This window comes from Pleurodeles waltl, chromosome 7 (genome assembly GCF_031143425.1).
Source record: "Pleurodeles waltl isolate 20211129_DDA chromosome 7, aPleWal1.hap1.20221129, whole genome shotgun sequence".
Classification (NCBI taxonomy): Eukaryota; Metazoa; Chordata; class Amphibia; order Caudata; family Salamandridae; genus Pleurodeles; species Pleurodeles waltl.
Window position 1 is genome coordinate 646,898,143 of NC_090446.1, and position 18,307 is coordinate 646,916,449.

The 18,307-nt window shown below is 43.4% G+C and overlaps 1 protein-coding gene across 1 annotated transcript in view; it reads right to left on the bottom strand.

Annotated features, from left to right (window-relative positions):
• The window catches only part of LOC138304512 (uncharacterized), a 96,957-nt gene extending 78,938 nt beyond the window's left edge, over nucleotides 1–18,019 (bottom strand). The window contains exon 1 of the mRNA XM_069244646.1: nucleotides 17,128–18,019. Within this exon, the coding sequence (XP_069100747.1) occupies nucleotides 17,128–17,254 (127 nt within the window). The 5' untranslated portion in view covers nucleotides 17,255–18,019. The remainder of the gene's footprint in view (nucleotides 1–17,127) is intronic.
• Nucleotides 18,020–18,307: the final 288 nt, after the last annotated feature.

Here is an 18,307-nt window from a genome sequence, read left to right on the forward strand (position 1 = left end):
TTATTCGGAAACCCTCCTTTGCAGCAGTGAATGCCGGAAATCTGATTTTTCTCAGAAAAAAGGATAATTCATCATTCTGAGTAAACCAACAAATAATTCAATCCCAAGGAGGCCGTGAGAGCATTAAGAACACTGCATCACATGACACTGTTTTACTTCCTGCTATAAAATAAGGATTTGAATAAAGATGCGTAAATCATGATGGCTTTAAACAATATCACACGTGTAGACGTTTTTATCCTGCAAGCAAAAGGTGGCATACATAAATTATAACCCTTCAGTTGGATGATCCATGAACGAGACAGAACATGTCCCAACCAAACACTATTCAAAAATCAACAGTGTAGCTATACAAGAGTTGGGATTGGCTTACAAAAAACAGGTAAACGAAGGAACCTGCAAACCTGCAGCACTCTAAAACCAGTTATTTGAATCCTTATGAGATGCAGAAAGTGGAGTTAAAGGATTCGTTCCACAAGTGATGCAATGATCCTGGGGGCTGGGATGGGCCGCGTCTAATGAGGCTGTCCGACGTGTTACTGGAATACAAATAACACAGACGTATGAAGCTTGCATGAACTTCCACTCAAAAAACCCTGAATGTACCAGACTCCAATAGGCTGGAGGGTAGACAGATGCTTGGTGTTCCAAGGGTGTAGACACTACAATAACCCGCTCGCTCGCGTCAAACCTGTACATATTGTAAATTGTACCCAAACACGCCTATTCACCTTTTCCATATGGGACCCCATTGTGTCTGAGCAATTGGTATCCTTCTAACTAAAGGTAGCTAAAGTGTCAATGGATCCAGTACAAATACATAAGAAATGTAAAGGTATTCTCAGCAAAGCCTGGTCTGGGCAGGTGTGACCTCAGCTTTCTCCACTGAGGTTGGTTCATAGTGCTGTGTAGCCTACTCCCCAAGCCTGTCTGCAACTGCTTCTATGCACACAGCTCTCCCCCAGCAATCAGGCAGGGTCCTACAACCCTCAATGTAACTTACGGGCTACCTTTAAAAATGCCAGGAGCGAGACCAGGGCATTTATTGTCAGGCGACACACATGTCAACAAAAAAAAAAAAAAGCCAAAAATGGGCTGAGTTTCTTCATGGCACATGAGATGCAGTAGTAATCACATTTTGCCCAGTGTTTGATTCTTACTGTGTATGGTAGAGGCGCCATGCTTGCATAGAGGATGCAAAGGACTGCAGCGGTGTGCTTTTTTACCGCAGGAATCAGTGGTGGCCAGTGCTAATTCGAAGGCAATGTTGTTTTACAAGATGGGGATTGCTAATATGGCTGTGGCCTCTGACATGGTTTACGTGGTGAAAGCAAATTAAGTCCTATAATAGCAGCAGTGATTTACACGGTAGGTGAATGTACACTACTGCCTTGGTAATTGTGCTTTACACGCTGGGGCAATGAGGGGTCAGGCACATCAGGGCTGCCTTCAGTACAAGAGCAATATTATTCCCGCCATTGGAATGACATTCAGGAGATTGGAAAAATTATTGCAGTCCAGAGTTACTACCTGATGGTAGAAATAGCTCCTTATGTGAGGTAGTCATCCCTGATACAACAATAAAAAAGGCGAGTATGCCATCACCCACTTATGATTATGATGTGTGGCTTGTGTTGCTTGGTACAGAGGATCCTCCTTGAACCCAGGGGACTTTAAACACATACTTATAAAGGTGGCCCGTATAAAGAACACATATAGATCAAGGATGTCTTGAATTCTGGTATTGCTTAAACTGCACCATGCCCGTAACCAACCCCGCCTATTATGGAGGGGTAGAGGACATTGGGAGATGCCAAGATGCAAGATATTATTTGGCATGCCTCGGAGGATTTCACCATTAATTTTAAGATACCTACTGACAATGGTATGTTTCCGCAGTAGTGTGCTACTCACTGCTACTCAGCCCCTCACCAGGAGTAGCAAGTGCTTCATAAATTAAAATACAGTCATGATACAATACAAAACGTGAAGCAAAGGCTTACTAACAACAAGGACAAGTTGCAGTCACTGAGTGCAAGGAGAAGCATGTTTCGGATGACCTATTTACCTGATGGCAGTGCTGTAAATGGGCCGGTACTCTCCGGTACTGAGTACCGGCACTTTCTTATTTTGAGAGGGAGAGTACAGGCACATCTCAAGAAAAACGTAATACTTTTAATTGGAGAGTACGGCCCTTCTCGGAAACAAGCAGGTACTCTGGTACAGAGTACCTGCACTTCTATTTTAACATTTAAAGCACTGCCTGATGGTAGATATGGCAGGTCAATGCTTGTCCATACACAGCAACAGTGCAAACTACCCCACACCCGCTCTATGGCAACATTACCAATCCCCGGTCTGAGTTAAGTTAGCGGTCATTTTCATACAAGCCCCTGCTCCTCAACTCTGTAATGAGAGGTTCTGCCTCCAGGTGAAATTCACCAGCCACACTAGTGGGCCATTGAGGAAGGCCCACCTGCAAGCAACCTTGCATGGGTCATGACAAGCTACCAGCTCGTGGCCTTCTACACCTCAGAACAGCAGCAAACTTATCTTCCAGAAAGCGTCTAACAAACGTACTGACTGCGTCTCTCCGTCATCCTCTTCTCAGTTTACTGCAGCACGCCATATCTACTGTCCGCTGTTGCCTCACAGCTCAATTTCTTTCAGAAAATTAACGAATGAATTAAAGATGGGTAGCGTCGCCCCGAGAAGGCCAAGACTGAGGAGCCCGAGTGAACTGGTAGATTAAAGATGTACAGAAAAAAGGGCAAGTGCCAACCATCTAGGGTTACCCATGAGGCTTAGACTCCGGCGCTGTTGTTGCATTTCTTCGTTGTTTGTTTGAACTTCATAGGTTACTCTTTAGCTCATGCAAGAGAATGCAAAAAGCAGGGCTACTGGAATTATGCGATTCTGCGTACACAGTATTTCTGTATAATTATAGATTTACCGCAGTTGTTACACAATACTACATCATCTACCAACTGCTGCATAATTTATACAGTTACACATTTCACAAAAAAATGCTTCCAGCTCAAACGGTTCAAAATTTACTGGAAAAGCACAACACATGGTGACGCACGGTGACTGGCCCGTTAACTGTTTACCTTTTAGTTGCTGATTGCTGCGTTCGGGCGTTAATTGGTACCCAAGAAGTGAAACGTTGGCCCAAACAGGGTGAATGTATCTTATAATGATGTAAAAGTGAAATAATGCTGCCCCGAAATGTCCACATTATGCCACATAATTTGCCCTCACTTGCCGCATAATTCAATAAATCGTGCCTCATATTTTGGCCCTCCAGTGCAGCAAAATCATAATGGTCCTGAATGAAAGTTTTAGACAGGAGCAGTAGTTTGAAAAGTTACATAGAAGAGCATGACCGACAACTAACAAATGTATTTAGCATATGTACGAGGTAAATGTTTGAAATCGAACAAATACATTTACATGCATATTTTGTTGCACTTTTTCCTTATATTAAGTAATATAAGGTGAGAATTCCAAAGTTAGATTCGGCACATATTTTGGCTGAAAATGGCTAGGACAAGAACACCACCCATCTTAATCGTGCAATATTACACAAGGTTGTAAATTAAAGATGAACACTATTTTCGAATAAAGGATAAAATTGTGCCATTGCTGAAGAACAATAGGCTTGAAAGATTAATTTGCTTTCAACCAATTTGATTGATCACTCATTCATTGTTATTGCCCTTCATTTATTTATGAATACATGTATGTTGATTGTTCAATAAGCTTTTACAATTGTTAACGTTGCCATATTAAGTAAAGAAATACAATTTTGAAACGCATGATTCTAAAGTTAGCACCTAGCAAGGGAAGCCAGTGCCTTCAGAGCATGCAGCATGAGGTCCTTCAATTTCCGAAAACTTTGACACCATCTTGGATTGGGGAAAAACAGAGGCAGGTTGCATTATGCTGATAATGAGCACTCGAAATACTAAATCATAGAGAGGCCCACAGAGACTAATATGGGGCATGTAGATCACTGATAAAGGAATGGCACTTTGGATACAAGGAGTAAATGTGGGTCTAGAAAGTCAGACATCATTACTATGTTGGAGCGAGCGGGGACCAGAAAACATCAGGCGCTACTGAAGAGTCATGGTGGGGCGCGATGGGTGAGTGACCACGTAGAACAATGGTCCACTGAGTGGACATTTTAAACCTTTTATGACGAATCATCAGAATGGAAACAGCAATTAGGGTGATAGCACAGGAATGTTGGTAGGAAGATAGTGTACTCCTTAGCCAAGGAGGGGGATGTAACTAATTTAGCTGCACAACAAGAGTAAGTGGGAGGTGTCTACAAAGGGAGTGCATTATGAGGCAATGATTTTCAATAGAGCCTTCTCAGAAAAATACTTCTGTAGAAACAGCATTAAAATAACTTTTAAACGACACGAGCGAGCTGTGTCTGACACCTGCCTTAGAAACTACTTCAAGGGAGGGACACAGATGCTGCCAACTAAGGGCCTGATTTAGGTTTCGGCAGAGGGGTTACTCCTAGACGGTGATGGATACCCCGTCCACCAGAATCTAAATCCCATTAGGTTATGGCAGATGGGATATCCGCCACTGTTGTGACATAGTTACTCCTCTGCCGAAATCTAAATCATGTCCTAAGTCATCTTTCAAAAAGGGAAGCTAGATAGAAGATGATTCTTTTGGAGTATGCTGGGTGACCATCCTACAGCACCGCTCAGCATGTTTATCAACACCAGCTGCATGGTGTGGATTTTGCTTACAGTACAGTTGTTGGTATGGCAGCTACACTGTAAGCAGTGATGAACTCCAGAACAGGCACCATATATGCTTTGCTCACTTGGAACTCATTTACAATATGGAAAAAACAATGTCCCTGCTGTGCAGAAGTTTTCTTCCTATGCATAGGGTCCACTGATTTTTCTTCCTGGAACAGCTAGGTGCCAAGTAGGTGGTCCCAGGCAGGGAAATTCATTGGCAACCCCCAGCTCTAAATAAAGTAGGATTGCTGTTAATGTGATCTGGTGCCTGAAGGAGGCTAGCTATGTAGTGTATGAAAATGGCGTGCACTGTGCAGCGTCCATGCAACCCTACTTTGGTATCCAGAGGTAAAAAGCAGACCACCTAATGCTCTGTTTTCGTGGGAGTGTGGGCGAGCAGTTAGGCTTAGCTTGGAGATGTGCTAAGCATTTGTTGTACTAACAGTATCAATAAACGTGGACACACACTCAGATGAATAGCTCAAGACCTATTTACAAAAATACTTCAGATTTTAATAAAATGTTTAAGACCAAAGATCATAAATTTATGGTAAGTACTTTTTTTAGTTATGACATTTCACATTTTAGAAAATGTTCTGTTTTTGTGCATAATTACGCACTATGGGAATGAATAGGAAAATCTTTAAAAATGCATATAAAATCAGGCAATGCTCTCACAAATGTCACCTTTTATTTAGGTCCTATAGGACCTATAGGTTTATTTAGGTCCTATAGGCCAGCCGCAGAAGTTCAGGCGGTTCCCTGTTCAAGCGGGAGCAGCGGCTAAAAGTCTTGGAGCCGGTGCACAACAGAGGGGGGACCACTTGGAAACACACTGCACAGATGGACTTAAAGGTAAGTCCGGTGGGTCTCATTGGAAGGTGGAGGTCGCAAGTGGTTAGGGACCTCTAGAGTACAGCTGGTCTGTTGATCCAGGGGCCAGGGAGACCGGGTTCAGCACAGATAGGTCAGCCAGGAGTTATGCGTCTTGGAGTCCTTGGAGTCACCAGCAGGTCACTTGGAGGGTAGATTGCAGGTCAGCAGGGTCACTCTGGGGGTTGGTTCTTGGGTGTCCTGGAGTACCTCAACTGGTGCTTCCTGCTGGGTGTTTGGGCGTCTGGGGTGGACCTTGCTTCTGGGTGTCCTATGTTGGGGGTCCAGTACACAGGATAATGGTACATCTCAGGCCCTGAAAGTCCCAGTGCCACCAAACTTGGCAAACTGGTAGGTTTTGTCCTTTGGGTCAGTCGTGTGAATTTTGTTCAGGCTGCCAGATCCGGTTCATTGGTCAGTAGCCGGTCAGTGAACTGGAAGTCACTGGTTCCTTGCCTGCAAGGTGCAGTAGAGTGATGCCTTCACTGTGAGGGAGGTTCTTGGTGATTTTCAGAAGGCTGGTGGTGCTCTGGGGTTTTGTAGAGTCCTTCAGGTTTCCAGGCAACACCTCAGCAGCAATTGTCGAGTCCTTGGAGCAGCAGGCAGGTTATGGCTCTTTTCTTTGTGTAGCAGGACTTCTGTTCTCGTGCCTTTGGTCTTTTTTGTTCCTGGTCTTTTTGTGTCCATTGAATCTGGTTGTTGGTCTAGGGATGCCCACTAATTACTGCATTTAGGGGGCATTAGGGGAAGTACCTGGTAGTGGCCAATGGCCACCTACCTTAAGGTGGCTACAGCCACTGTGTGACCACTTCCTGTGGGAAGGGGCCGCATCCCTAACCCAGATTGGTTATTTTCCTGACATCCAAGATAAAGGAAAATGAAAAGGAGTGGTCACTCCACCTGCCACACCCGAGGGTTGGTGCAGGCTGAGGTTGGCCACTCCTCCTGTTCTTGCTAGTTTTTCCGCTGGGTTTCCCACCTAAACAGGGTATAAAACTGTTGGGTGGCCATCTGCTGCTAGCAGCAGAGGCGAAGGTCAGATTTCAAAGGCAGTAACGCCTTTGAAGCTGACCACTGGTTTAGGGTGGCTGCCTGGGGGAGGAGGTGTAACAACTCCACCCAGGAAAGGATTTGTGTTCTGGATCCTGCGAGCAGAAGGCTCTCACCCCAGGAGTCCAGAATCGTGTCTGGTGGTGTAAGGCTGGTTAAAACCAGCCAGCAACCATGCCAGGGCTATTAGGTTTTGCAGGGGGCACCTCTAAGGTTCCCCCTGGGTACATTTGTGTAATAAACACCAATACTGGCAGCAGTATGGGTTTATTATTCTGAGTAGTTTGATATCAACCAACCCAGGGTTCAGAGAGGCCATCATGTAGCTGGGGAACTTGTAATGACCAGTGTCCAGCACATGCATTTGCTATGGCTCCACTGTACAATTACTATGTCTTAAGGTTTAGCAAAAACATAGTAGGGGCATATTTCCTCGTGCACACAAATGTCTTCAAATGCATTATGGTGGCCTTAGGGTGGTAAGGTCTGCCAGAGGGGTGACTTACCTATATTGCATGCATTGTTAGTGGGCATGGCACTCAGAGTTAGTACCATGTTGAGTTTGCAAATTTATATTCACCTTGTCATGCAATTACAATGGTAGTCTGCATGAGGCTGGTGTGGGGCCTCTCAGACTGGCACAATTGGTGCTGTAGCTCTGAGGGGCCCTCTTTAGTACCCTCGCCCTAGGTACAGAGGTGACATTTACTAGGGACTTACAAAGGTGGCTCAAGTGCAAAACATAGTACAGTTTTGGGGAAGAGATCTGGCCCTGGGAACCTGTTTAGCAGGGGCCCAGGGCACCTACAGTTTGAAGCCACATAATTTTCCAAGCAAAAAGTGGGGGGCTACCAAGTCAAAAGAGGCCCTTTCTCACGGTGGCACTTTGGTAAATGGGCTGTTTTTCAAGAATCCTCTGAGGATCTTCTCCTTGAGACTCTGAGATTCCCCCACCTGTAAATGACCCAGCAGAACCATACGTTTGGAAAGTCACAACCATTTTTGGAAGAAGCCCTGCATCCACAAAATCTAAATGGTTCCGCAAATCTACGAAAAGCACAGCTAAATACAGTAACTTACAAGCAAATTGAAAGATTAAATTGATTTGGTAAGTATCAGTGCATTTTTAGTACAATGGAAGTGTTTGACAGCAACTAAAGTGGTGTAATGAGACAGAATGCAGAATTGCTCAACGATGTAACCAAAATTTGAAGAGGATAGCAACCATTGGGAAGTTAAGAGCAGATGGGCCATAATGGGAGAGCAAATTCAGAGTAATAGGGTCCGAATGTTCCTGAAAGCTCTCAAGAGATCTAGGAGCATAAGCTGGAGAGTGAGAGTGATGGGAAGATGGCGGTGGATGGTAACCGAAAGCAGTGATGTTTCTGTAATGTAATGCAGGTACAGGTACGCAGATTAGAATATCACGAGGAAGGCAAGTAGGTTTTGGAGCTAAATAATGCAAACTGCAATTGGGCTAGGCAACAGTGCACCAACACGTTCACTGACTAACAAGTGTAACTGCCTTTATAGTTAAAGAAGAACATATTATGGATTTACCAATGTTTAAGGACGTTTTATGCAAACATTGTTGTTTAACTATAGCCCAAAGGCCCGTGCAAACCCTTTAACTATCCAAGAATGACGAAAATAAAGAAACTAGAGGCATCTGTAAATCATAATATTATACTAATTATTGCCAAGATTAAAGTAAATCTAGAAAACGTACCAAGACTAAAATGAAAATAGAGAATACTGCATGCAGTTATACATAGCAATCAATACCTCCTTGCTGGCGACAAAGTGAAAAGGTGCAATATAAAATGTCAACATTAACATTTGTATCAATGAGACCGTTTTAAATAGGAAACCAGAAAAGAAGAAGTAAAAAAAAGAAAATATGGAAAGAAGATCAAAATTTACAGCAACTAAAAAATGCAGTATGAACGTTTAATATAATATTGCTAGATGTAGAGCTGCAACTAAGGAAAAATCTAAAGTCTTAAAGACATAAACATTCGAGAGCATACAACGCTTTGTTTAAAGACAATTGTCAGTTCCAGAACGGTGTAAAAAGCAATTTCAAGCATACATTGCTGAATGCTACAAACGTAAGAAGGACACAGTGTTGCTTGTGTACTAAGCCTCATTACGGATGAACAGTAGAAAATACTACAATCGCGCACATGCTGTTTATATACTTTGTACAATATACTGAATGTTCACAGTAAGGCAAGAAATATTAATCCTCATAAGCATTACAAAACTGAAAGAAGGAATATTATCCTAAGAGAACAAAAAGACTTAACAGCTAAACTAGACGTCTTGTTAGATCTAGCGAAGACTGCAGGCACTGTGGAAAAAAATTATATGTAAAACATTCAAATAATAGTTGTGATATGCCAGAACCTGGGATTCAGGAGAGATGTGTGCGACTGATTGCAGAACAAGTGTATACAAATAGAAAGTTTACTGCACCTTGGAAAATCTTTTGATTTTCTTTGTGGAAAGAGGGCAATAAAAATAATTAACCAAAAAAGTAAAAACGTTAAAAACTTCCAAAATTATATTTATGTTCTATTTTTCCTTAAGGAATTCGGTACCTTGCTGCCTGGAACTAATTCCACCCCCTGAAGGGAAAGACTGGTGAATAAAACTGCTTTAAGTGCTGTGGGAGTGGCCGTTTAGAGCCAGCCCTCCAAGGCATTTGCCACCATAGGAAGGAGCTACACGTGATGTGGACAGGAAGAAGTGTTCCCGTGCGATGAACCACACTGAACCAGAACTAGAAGGAGGTCTGAAAGTTTCCTATTTAGAAGGATAACATAAAACTTTGGCTAGGTGTGCTTGATAGAAAGTGCCCTTAGATGGGCCATCAGTGTGTCATTGCCAGCTGCTGTTGCTGGAGATGAAAGCTTCAGTCATCTTGTAGGACTTCACTCAAGCTTGAATTCATAAAGCACTCTACAGTCACAGTCTCTGCAACATCTATAGAGGCTTTTGTGCTTGAGGTTAATCAGCCAAACATCCCGCAGATCTATCTGTGTTGACAAAGATGCTATTTGCACCTTCTTGGCCCCTGTTTCTGAAAGAGACACCATTAGTGAGTGTGCCACAAGGAAACCTGCTATAACTCTTGGTGCACCTGTTTCTGTGGCCCTTGCTTGCTGAACCCCACTTTTGCTTCTCATTTTGACTTCACAGCTGACCTGGGGACATCAGGATTTAGAGTGCTCTGACCAGTCCAACTACTGTAAAGAAAATCACCTGATCAACTTGATTTGTAGGCTGTTCTCTAGTCCTGCTTCCAGTATGAGTCCTGGGGTTAGGAAATTTGCAAACGAGGAAGTTCTGGATGTCAGTCTAGTCCAGCGAGAGCTTTTGGCCATGACAGAAGTAAACAACTGCTTGACAGTCTATAGCTTTCCAGTACACGAGACAAACAAACTTATCTCTTCAAGCAAAGAAGATTGGACGCTAAATTGGAGCAGTCAATTTGGAGGAAGTACCCATAAAAACCCATATTTTTTTAAAACAACAGTGGAAAGGAGAGAAAAAGATTATTACACAAAAAAGCTACCCCAGCCGTACTGAAAAAAGTGGTGGTGCTAAAATAATGTACACAGGTGTCCTGTGCAGGAGTATGCTTCACAGTATATATCTCTGAGGCCAAGCTGTTTATATGCATTGAATGGTGAGCACATTGCAGAAGGAAAATTGTCCATCTTCCTAATTCAGACGCAAGGCCCAGGTTGAAACATGGCGTCCAAGGCAGGCCATACAAGCCCTGCAGATAAATACATGTAATTTTAAGCTTTGAACTCCTCATGCTTACTTATTATTTTCACATTTTAAGTGGTAGACGTCGAAGACCTGTGCCGGACAACACATGGACCAATAATCCAGAATATGCTTTTGTTGTCCACACTCACTGACAGAAAGAAAATTAATAATGAGCTTTGAGACCTCTCAGGCCCTGGACTGTTTAACTAACCTTGTACCTCATAGATATCTTTCAACCAGTGTTATAAACACACAACTCAACCCCCACAACTCCAGCCTTTTTGTTATCCTCCTATTGCCAAATGTAACCATATCCTGTTCAATGGGTCTATCAAAGAGGAACATAGGTTGGAGCACTGCTACCACATCTCAGCACTATCTGATCATCTCAGACCTCTTCCACTCCAGAACAATTCTCCTCCTTCAAACACATGACCTCCGAATGTATTAATATCAAAATGTCACTCGTCATCAAAGACAACACATAGCGTTCTCCCTGAAGACACACCACCTTTCTCCAAGACCACGTTTTCTATCTTCATAAAGTCAAATACTTACGAAAAAGAAACTAAGCAATGTGAAATGTCAGCATTTGAACCAATGGCCTCTGAAAAAATGCTGCCACTGCCATAAATGAAACATTAGAAAATGAGTGTGTCTCCTGCCATTGATCCGGCCCTTTCACCACAAAGGGCACTTGTTTGTTATGTTCAACCACAACCTTGAATTCAGTCACCTCAGGGTGCGAAATGCCTTTTTCACCATAACCTCCTGACCTTCAGCCAACCATGAGGTAGTCATCTTAAAAACTAAACACTCCTAACGTTCTATATGGAGAGACAGGGCCATAACAAGAGCGCTTCTAAAAGCTAAGACCTTCACACGGAGAGCAAAGCTGTACACACAACCCACACAAATACTAATATGAGGCAATGCTGAATTAAATGACTACATCAAGTATGGACAAGAAAAGTAAATGTTTTCAACTGGAACATCGAAGGCAGAAAATGTGTCTGTGAGAAGATGTCAACCATTATTACAACAAAAAGACTCCATCACTGCCGTACTGCAGAAAACATGCAAAAGTGAAAAATTAGTCTGCAAGTCTGCAACAACCTCACAAAATTCACATGCATTTTGAGGCTAATACGAGCCCTGCAAGAAGTCTGCAACAAGACAGTTTGAACAAATGCATGCTATCAGGGAGAAGGTGAACCTGAATATAGTGTCAGGCATCCACACTATGCACCCAAACAAGCAGACAACTGGCTTCTTTTCTATGGGATTTGCAGTATGGAGTCCTTCAGCTCCATTAGGGAAGCAGGTAGTTTACCTTACCAATGGATCTTTGCCTGCCCTCCATATCTGCCTGTGTAGCTAGTGCATTGGTCTCAGACCCCTCATTTATCATCAACTTACTGTTTTAGGATGTGGAATCCAAACTTGGTTTAAACACATGGTGGTCCCACACTGTTGCTATCTCAGCTATTTCCCATCCGTTCTCAAACGTTGCTAAGATCTGCAAGATGTATCTCTCAGCTCCCGGACAGTAACAGGTTTCTGACTTATACCAAGTATATGTACTTCTTGAAATCGGTTAAAGTAGCCTTGGAGAATGAAATCAAGGCCAATCCGCCATTTTCATCCTTACAGATCTATCAACAGCTATCACTAAGGTTGATCAACACCTACTCCAAAAAGGGGTAAAACAATAGCTGCCTCGCTTTACTTAACAGTCATTCATAATATGTGATTATTGGCACATTCTTCTTCTAAACCAGCTGCTTGAGTGCAGTTTCATAGAGATCATTATTCACCCTCATTCTATTCAAATCCACCTGAAGCACCAACTGTACGCTAACTAAATGTAGCTTGGGATTCAGTATTCTGGGAAAGGTATACATCACTTACAGCAATTCACTGAATTAAAGCATCGCTAACAATGGCAGAGTGTTACAATGAGGGACAGCCCTCTGAGAATGTGAATAAATATAAGGACCATGGAAGAGATACTTTGGTCTTGAACATCCACGGCCTGTCCTTTGGTGCTGAGGGGCCATGCCACGCCACCTTTTGCCCCTCATGAAGAGTGTCTGTCAGGCTGAGCTAAGATCAGCCTGACAGACGCACTTCATTTTCAGTCAGGCATCCAGGAGCTTGACATGCACTATTCGCGGAGGCTCCCAGCTGCTTGAGCTGAACGTTGCTGGGCTGAAGAAGTCACAGCCCTGTGGGGGTGACCACTTCAGCCTAACAAAGGTGTCTTGAGGCCCTCTCCCTCATAACAAGGGGGAATGTCACTGATTGCTTCGGATCTAGTTGCTTAAGTTTTAAGCCCTGAAGCACCCAGGGCCGAATGTCAATCAGCAACACCTCATCACAGAGTGAGGTGGGGTCCGCAGTTCCACTGATCTCATCTCACTCTGTGACGAGTTGGGACGGCTGCTTTCCTTCACTGGCTAACCTTAGGATAGCCAGTGAGGGAAGGCAGCAGTCCCAACCCTTCTGGGACCTCCGAGGCAGAGCTAAAGGTAGGTGTATGTGTGTTTTTTTAATGAATGTTTGGTGCGTGCATGCATGTATGTTTGAATATTTGATAATGAGTGTTGTAATGGGTGTGTGTGTGCGCACATGTGCGAATGAATGAGTGTGCATGTGTGCCTGTGTGTCCCATCCGCCCCCCCTTCTAAAATTACCGGCTGCCACTGGTCTTGAATAATATCTTATAACGAGACTGAGGAAGTAGCGATTGAAAAAGAAAATAATAAATCAAAATATTAAATATTAAAAATTAAAATGTGACCAGTGCATACATTTTAATGTAACCTCGGCTTATACGGTGCTCATTGAACCTCGTTCTTTGAAGAAACGTATCAAACCTGACTACAATCTACACGTGCAGTGGTGAAGAAATCTTTCCCTGGTTTTTGCTACCCTTTTTTTAATTGCTATGTTTAAAATGGAGGATAAAAAAAAAATATATATATGTTAAATAAAAAATGCTCAAAGCATGCAGGTATTTATGACCCAGAACTAATTCACCCTCAGTGGAGAAAAATGCAAATTCTACAATTGAGCCTGCAGCACTCAGCTGCCCTACCTTTCCAATGGCCCAACATCTTCCCTTCCTTCTTGTCACTGCCTGAAACTGATGAGTCAGTTTCAAAACAAGCTTTCATTCAAAGCTAAGTCAACCAACTGCTAAAATACAGTAACCACCACAGATTTCTGCAGAGGGACCTAGCCCCATCCATGACCTTCTATTTCAACCTCATTTTAGAGCCATGTTCTCTCCTTGCCTGACAATCAACTCTGTACCTCACCCCTCCATCACACACACCATACAAAATAAAGAGGTTATGTTCATATTTACATGACGCTATGCAAATCGACCAGTACATACCGTAAAGAAGAGCAACGGCTTCCAGGTGAGGCCAGCAAATAATTCATAATACATTTCATAATAAGAAAGTCAGGCCTACAGCTTTTGTTGTAATCTTTCTCAATAAACAGATCAGACATACAGCATTGATCAGTGGCTTGCTTCGAAACAAACTCAGTCCTGCTGTGTTGCGCTTTCCCACAGGGCAAAAAAAGTGTGAACCAAGCACTCTTTTTCAGCGGAAGCACACTATTTCTGTCCTACTAAATTCTGTCCTCAAAGAATTCATCATTTGAATGGAGCCAAAAACCCTCTTCTCCATAGTACTTCTTAAAGCTCTTTTTCTGCTGATTATATAACAGCTGTGCTGTAATGTTAGACCCATAAATGGAAAGACCCCTCATTTTGGTCGATAGAACATTAGCCTAGACAATTGACTTGCAGTCCCAAGGTTTTTCATTTGCTCTCTGGCAGAGACACTGTTAATCTCCATACAGGCATCTACAGACTTAACTCTTTTAGAGGTACCCTCGGAACTGCACCTTTTCGCTAGTGAGTTGTGTTTTGTGCAAAGGATGTTATTGTCTTCGCTCCAAATCACTACTTGGCCACAGCAGGTCCCACAGCGGTGTGACTGCTCTGATTAGAAGCAGGCGGCTGCTGATGTGTCGCAACCAACAGGGGCGAAGTTCTCATGCATCTTGGCAAAAGCATCAGTTCCCGCGCTCGCAGAGGTTGCTGCAGGTGACCGGTCCACTTATCACCACAGAAGCTGAATCTCACAACCTGCAGAGACCTTCCAATGAACAGTTTTGCATTTGGATTTTGACTGTGTACACTTCAAAATTCAAAGCACTGGCTGCCTAGCAGGGGCAAAGTCCACTAACGAAGTGGAGCTGTTAGTGTTTTGATTGTGGCTCTTGTGATTTTATTCAGGACTATGGTTCCTCTTTTTTCATTAGAAAAACACACATTTATACTAATGTGTGTCACAAATGGAGGGATTTTGGTATGGCAAACACAGATATCAATGTGCCCTTCGTTAAGTGTGTATAACTGATCCAGGCCTGAATTTTTCTTTGCATTGCGCTACTTTTAGTTCTTTATTCATAATCAGAAATTAAGAACTGCAACTGGTTGTTGGATGAAGATGCAGGTCCTGGAAATCACAATTTGTATTTTCTAACTAGATTAGCTGTAAAACTGGTGAAGCTTTGAACAAGCATCGGCAAAGACAATAGTTCTGGTGTTGTCTGCCTCCGTTTTGGCTTTCTCAACACTTATTTTACTTTGCCATGGTTTATGTAAAACTTTATTTTTGGAGGACCTGCTTAGCCTTAAAGCGTATACAAAAGAGAAAACATTGGTTAAAAGTAAACAATATTTTTTCTAAAAAAAACACATTCCTACTGTAGTCCCCGGCACCAAAAGGAATTACTTTGTGTGTGGACGTGTACCTTGAGAAAGAGCAGAGTAGAGTCATTCACAGTGGAGATAGCCAATGGTGTAAGTGGGCTGAACCACTGGTACATGCTACAGGCTGCTTTGGGATGAGGGAAAATGAGAACGACAGTAACAAAACAGTGGATGAAAAAGGCTGCGTGGAAGGGCGATTAGGTAAGTATGTATATTGTACACATACCATCTGTAAAGTCAAAAGGTCTTGGCTAATATCAGAACTAAAAATGGGAGTAAAAGGGAACCATGCGCTGAAATGGGATGTGCACAATGCCACAGGGCCACAGCTCGGCAGCCATTGTTTTATCGTGACCCCACACGCCTCTCTCTACCCTACTGGAGAAAGACATCAGGCAGTGAAGGAAGGAAGAGAAGAGATTGTGCATCAGCTATTGTGTTGCCTGTTGCCAAAAGGGTGTGAGTACCACTGGAGAGGCAACATTCTCTCTAGTCAGGTGGGACCTCCGTGGATTGGGAATAGGATTCAAGCAATTAAAGTGGAGCCTCTGCTGAACGTGTGGAGCTTAAAATTCCCCATCTTCACAGCTGTAGGGAATTACCGCGCCCACCCCTCACTTTCAGCGCCGGAAAGCAGTCCATTGCTGGTAAGAGGTCACCTCATATGTGACAGTTCCTGGCAGTCATTCCTTTCTGGTCAAGGTCACTTTGCATTCTGGTTTGTGCAGTTTCACTTTTTCCCATGATAATTATGTGTTTGAAAATCCCAGCATGCAAAGTGTTTCGTGGTAAAAGCCAAGACTGGTTCAGAATGTTACACCTCCCTTGGCACCACGTGAAAAAGCAGAACAAGTGGAAGGATTTACAGCTCTCGTGAGACCAGGTGAGGCCTATAACTGTGAATTCTCAGGGTTTGTTCCTGAGAAATAATGAACTTTGGTGTGATCTCAGGATCAAAGTGTCAAAGGCTACCTTCTCCAACAGTTTTCAATATCACTATATCTCTGTTTTACATTATTCTTTGATACAAGATGTTTTGTAATAATTTATATTTATTTATAGGGTGGAGAACCTCACTACGTGTCATTACAGACCTGGGTGTGGCAAACTGAAGCATTGCGGGTGTTGCTGCCTTGGTATGCTTCCAATCAACTGCTTACAGTATCACACCTGGTAGCTATAATTTGTGGGTGTAAAGTTCAGAACTGGAAGCAGTTTTCATAGTGACACAGTGTGAGGTTGTTGTCATATTTATTTTTATACTTTTTATTTAATGTATTTCTATAGCAATATGCCAAAAGAGAGCAGCTTCCAAGAACTGCAGGAGAGTAAGTCCAAAGAAGAACCTACAACCAGAGGAACTCTATGGTTGTGAACTCTCATTGTATGGTTCATGGATCATCATATATTAATGCCTTAAAATATCCCTATTTTAGTAAATATCACGTATGGTCTTGGCACAACGATTCAAGTCTGTGTCATTTTGCTGTAGGCTCTATGTCCATTTTCCATTTCGTACCCCTTCTCTCTACTTTGTCCACTCAACCCATAGTGCATTATGGTTTTGACGTTTTTTTTGCGAATATAGTTCTCTTTAAGGTGTGTATATTTTTAAATTCAGGCGTGATATTACTCTGCCTTATGCTGCTCTTATCAGTGATGGAGGACAAGCTCTTGTGTAATAAATCATGCTTTTGCTGAAAATCATAAAAACACTTTTTAATTTAACATGTAATTTTGAACTGCATACCCTCTTAACCCAAACACTGGCAGTGTGACCAAAAAAAGAACAATAGTAGGGGCTGAGATTCCTTCCTGTCCCTGATCTCTTAAAACTGGAATCTTACTCACCAGGGCCGCTGCTCCCACGTCGGACACAATTCAGCCCTTCTCTTCTTGGTGGCTGATGACCAAATTGGTCCAAGGTGCTAAAGAAAAGAGGCGTGGTCTTCATGGACACCGACTCCCCGTTTCCCATGGCTGCTCCCCGAGGATAGACACACAGCCGGCTGCCCCAGGAATCCAAGGGGTTCAAGACCCTCACGTTACTTATGGATCGTGCTAATGCCCTCTTTATAAATAGTTAATATCTGTTCTAGATCTTGGCAGATTTAACAACCACAGCTTCCCTGCAGAGTTTCCGTGTGTCTTTCTAGTCCCTCCTTGGATATTGTTGATGACAAGTCAACTGAGCGGTCAGTAAGCCGGCTTTAGATTGTGTTTGTGATTTGAGATAGTGACTTGTCACTTCTGTTGATGTCCTTGCTTGATGTTGCTAAAGCACACCAGTCACCATGCCCACTCTGGATCCAGTTAAATCTTGTTTTTTTTCTCAGAGCTCCTGTGATTGTAGTGATGTCAAGACAACTCCCTTCTCAGTTCCTGTGGCATGTTTCCACGCACTTTGCCTTTTTCTAGCCTTTGCTGGTCTTGTTAACCCCCTGGTTTGGGCTTCATAGGTCCCAGTGTGAACCTCCCTGATGCCAGAGCTCTGGTCACGTGGTCCGCACTGTGGGTCGTGTGAAAGCTCTGGTTCACTCTTCTCAGCGTCCTCTGGTTCGTGCTGCAGCCGGGACAGCTCGCCTCCAAGAACCTGCTCTCCTTTCCGCGGGAGGTTAGCTTGCTGTATAGCTCATTCCTTTCTTCAGCTGTGCAATAAAAAAAACTTGGCAACTCGAGGTTATTGTTGAGCAAGAAAATCCCGCCTGAACGGTGTTTGAAAAGCTGCCTGGAACACGTGGATGGCTTGGCATGGGACGAACGAGCCAATGGGTGCAGCGCTGGCGGGGGTGTGGGCGGGAGGCGCAGCCCAACCCCTTGTCGGTACCGAAGGGGTGGTGAGGAGGCTCCGGCTCTGAATTTGTGCGGAGACTCTTCGGCAGCCTGGGGTGGGCTGGAGACAGCTCACTGAACCCGGGCTTACATGAGTTATTCCGTCTCTCCTTCCTTTCAGCCATCTGTCTTATTTCTTTCCATTTGTACCTCCCCGTCCTCTCCACCCCTCCTTCTGTTTCCACTCCTGCTCTCAAAG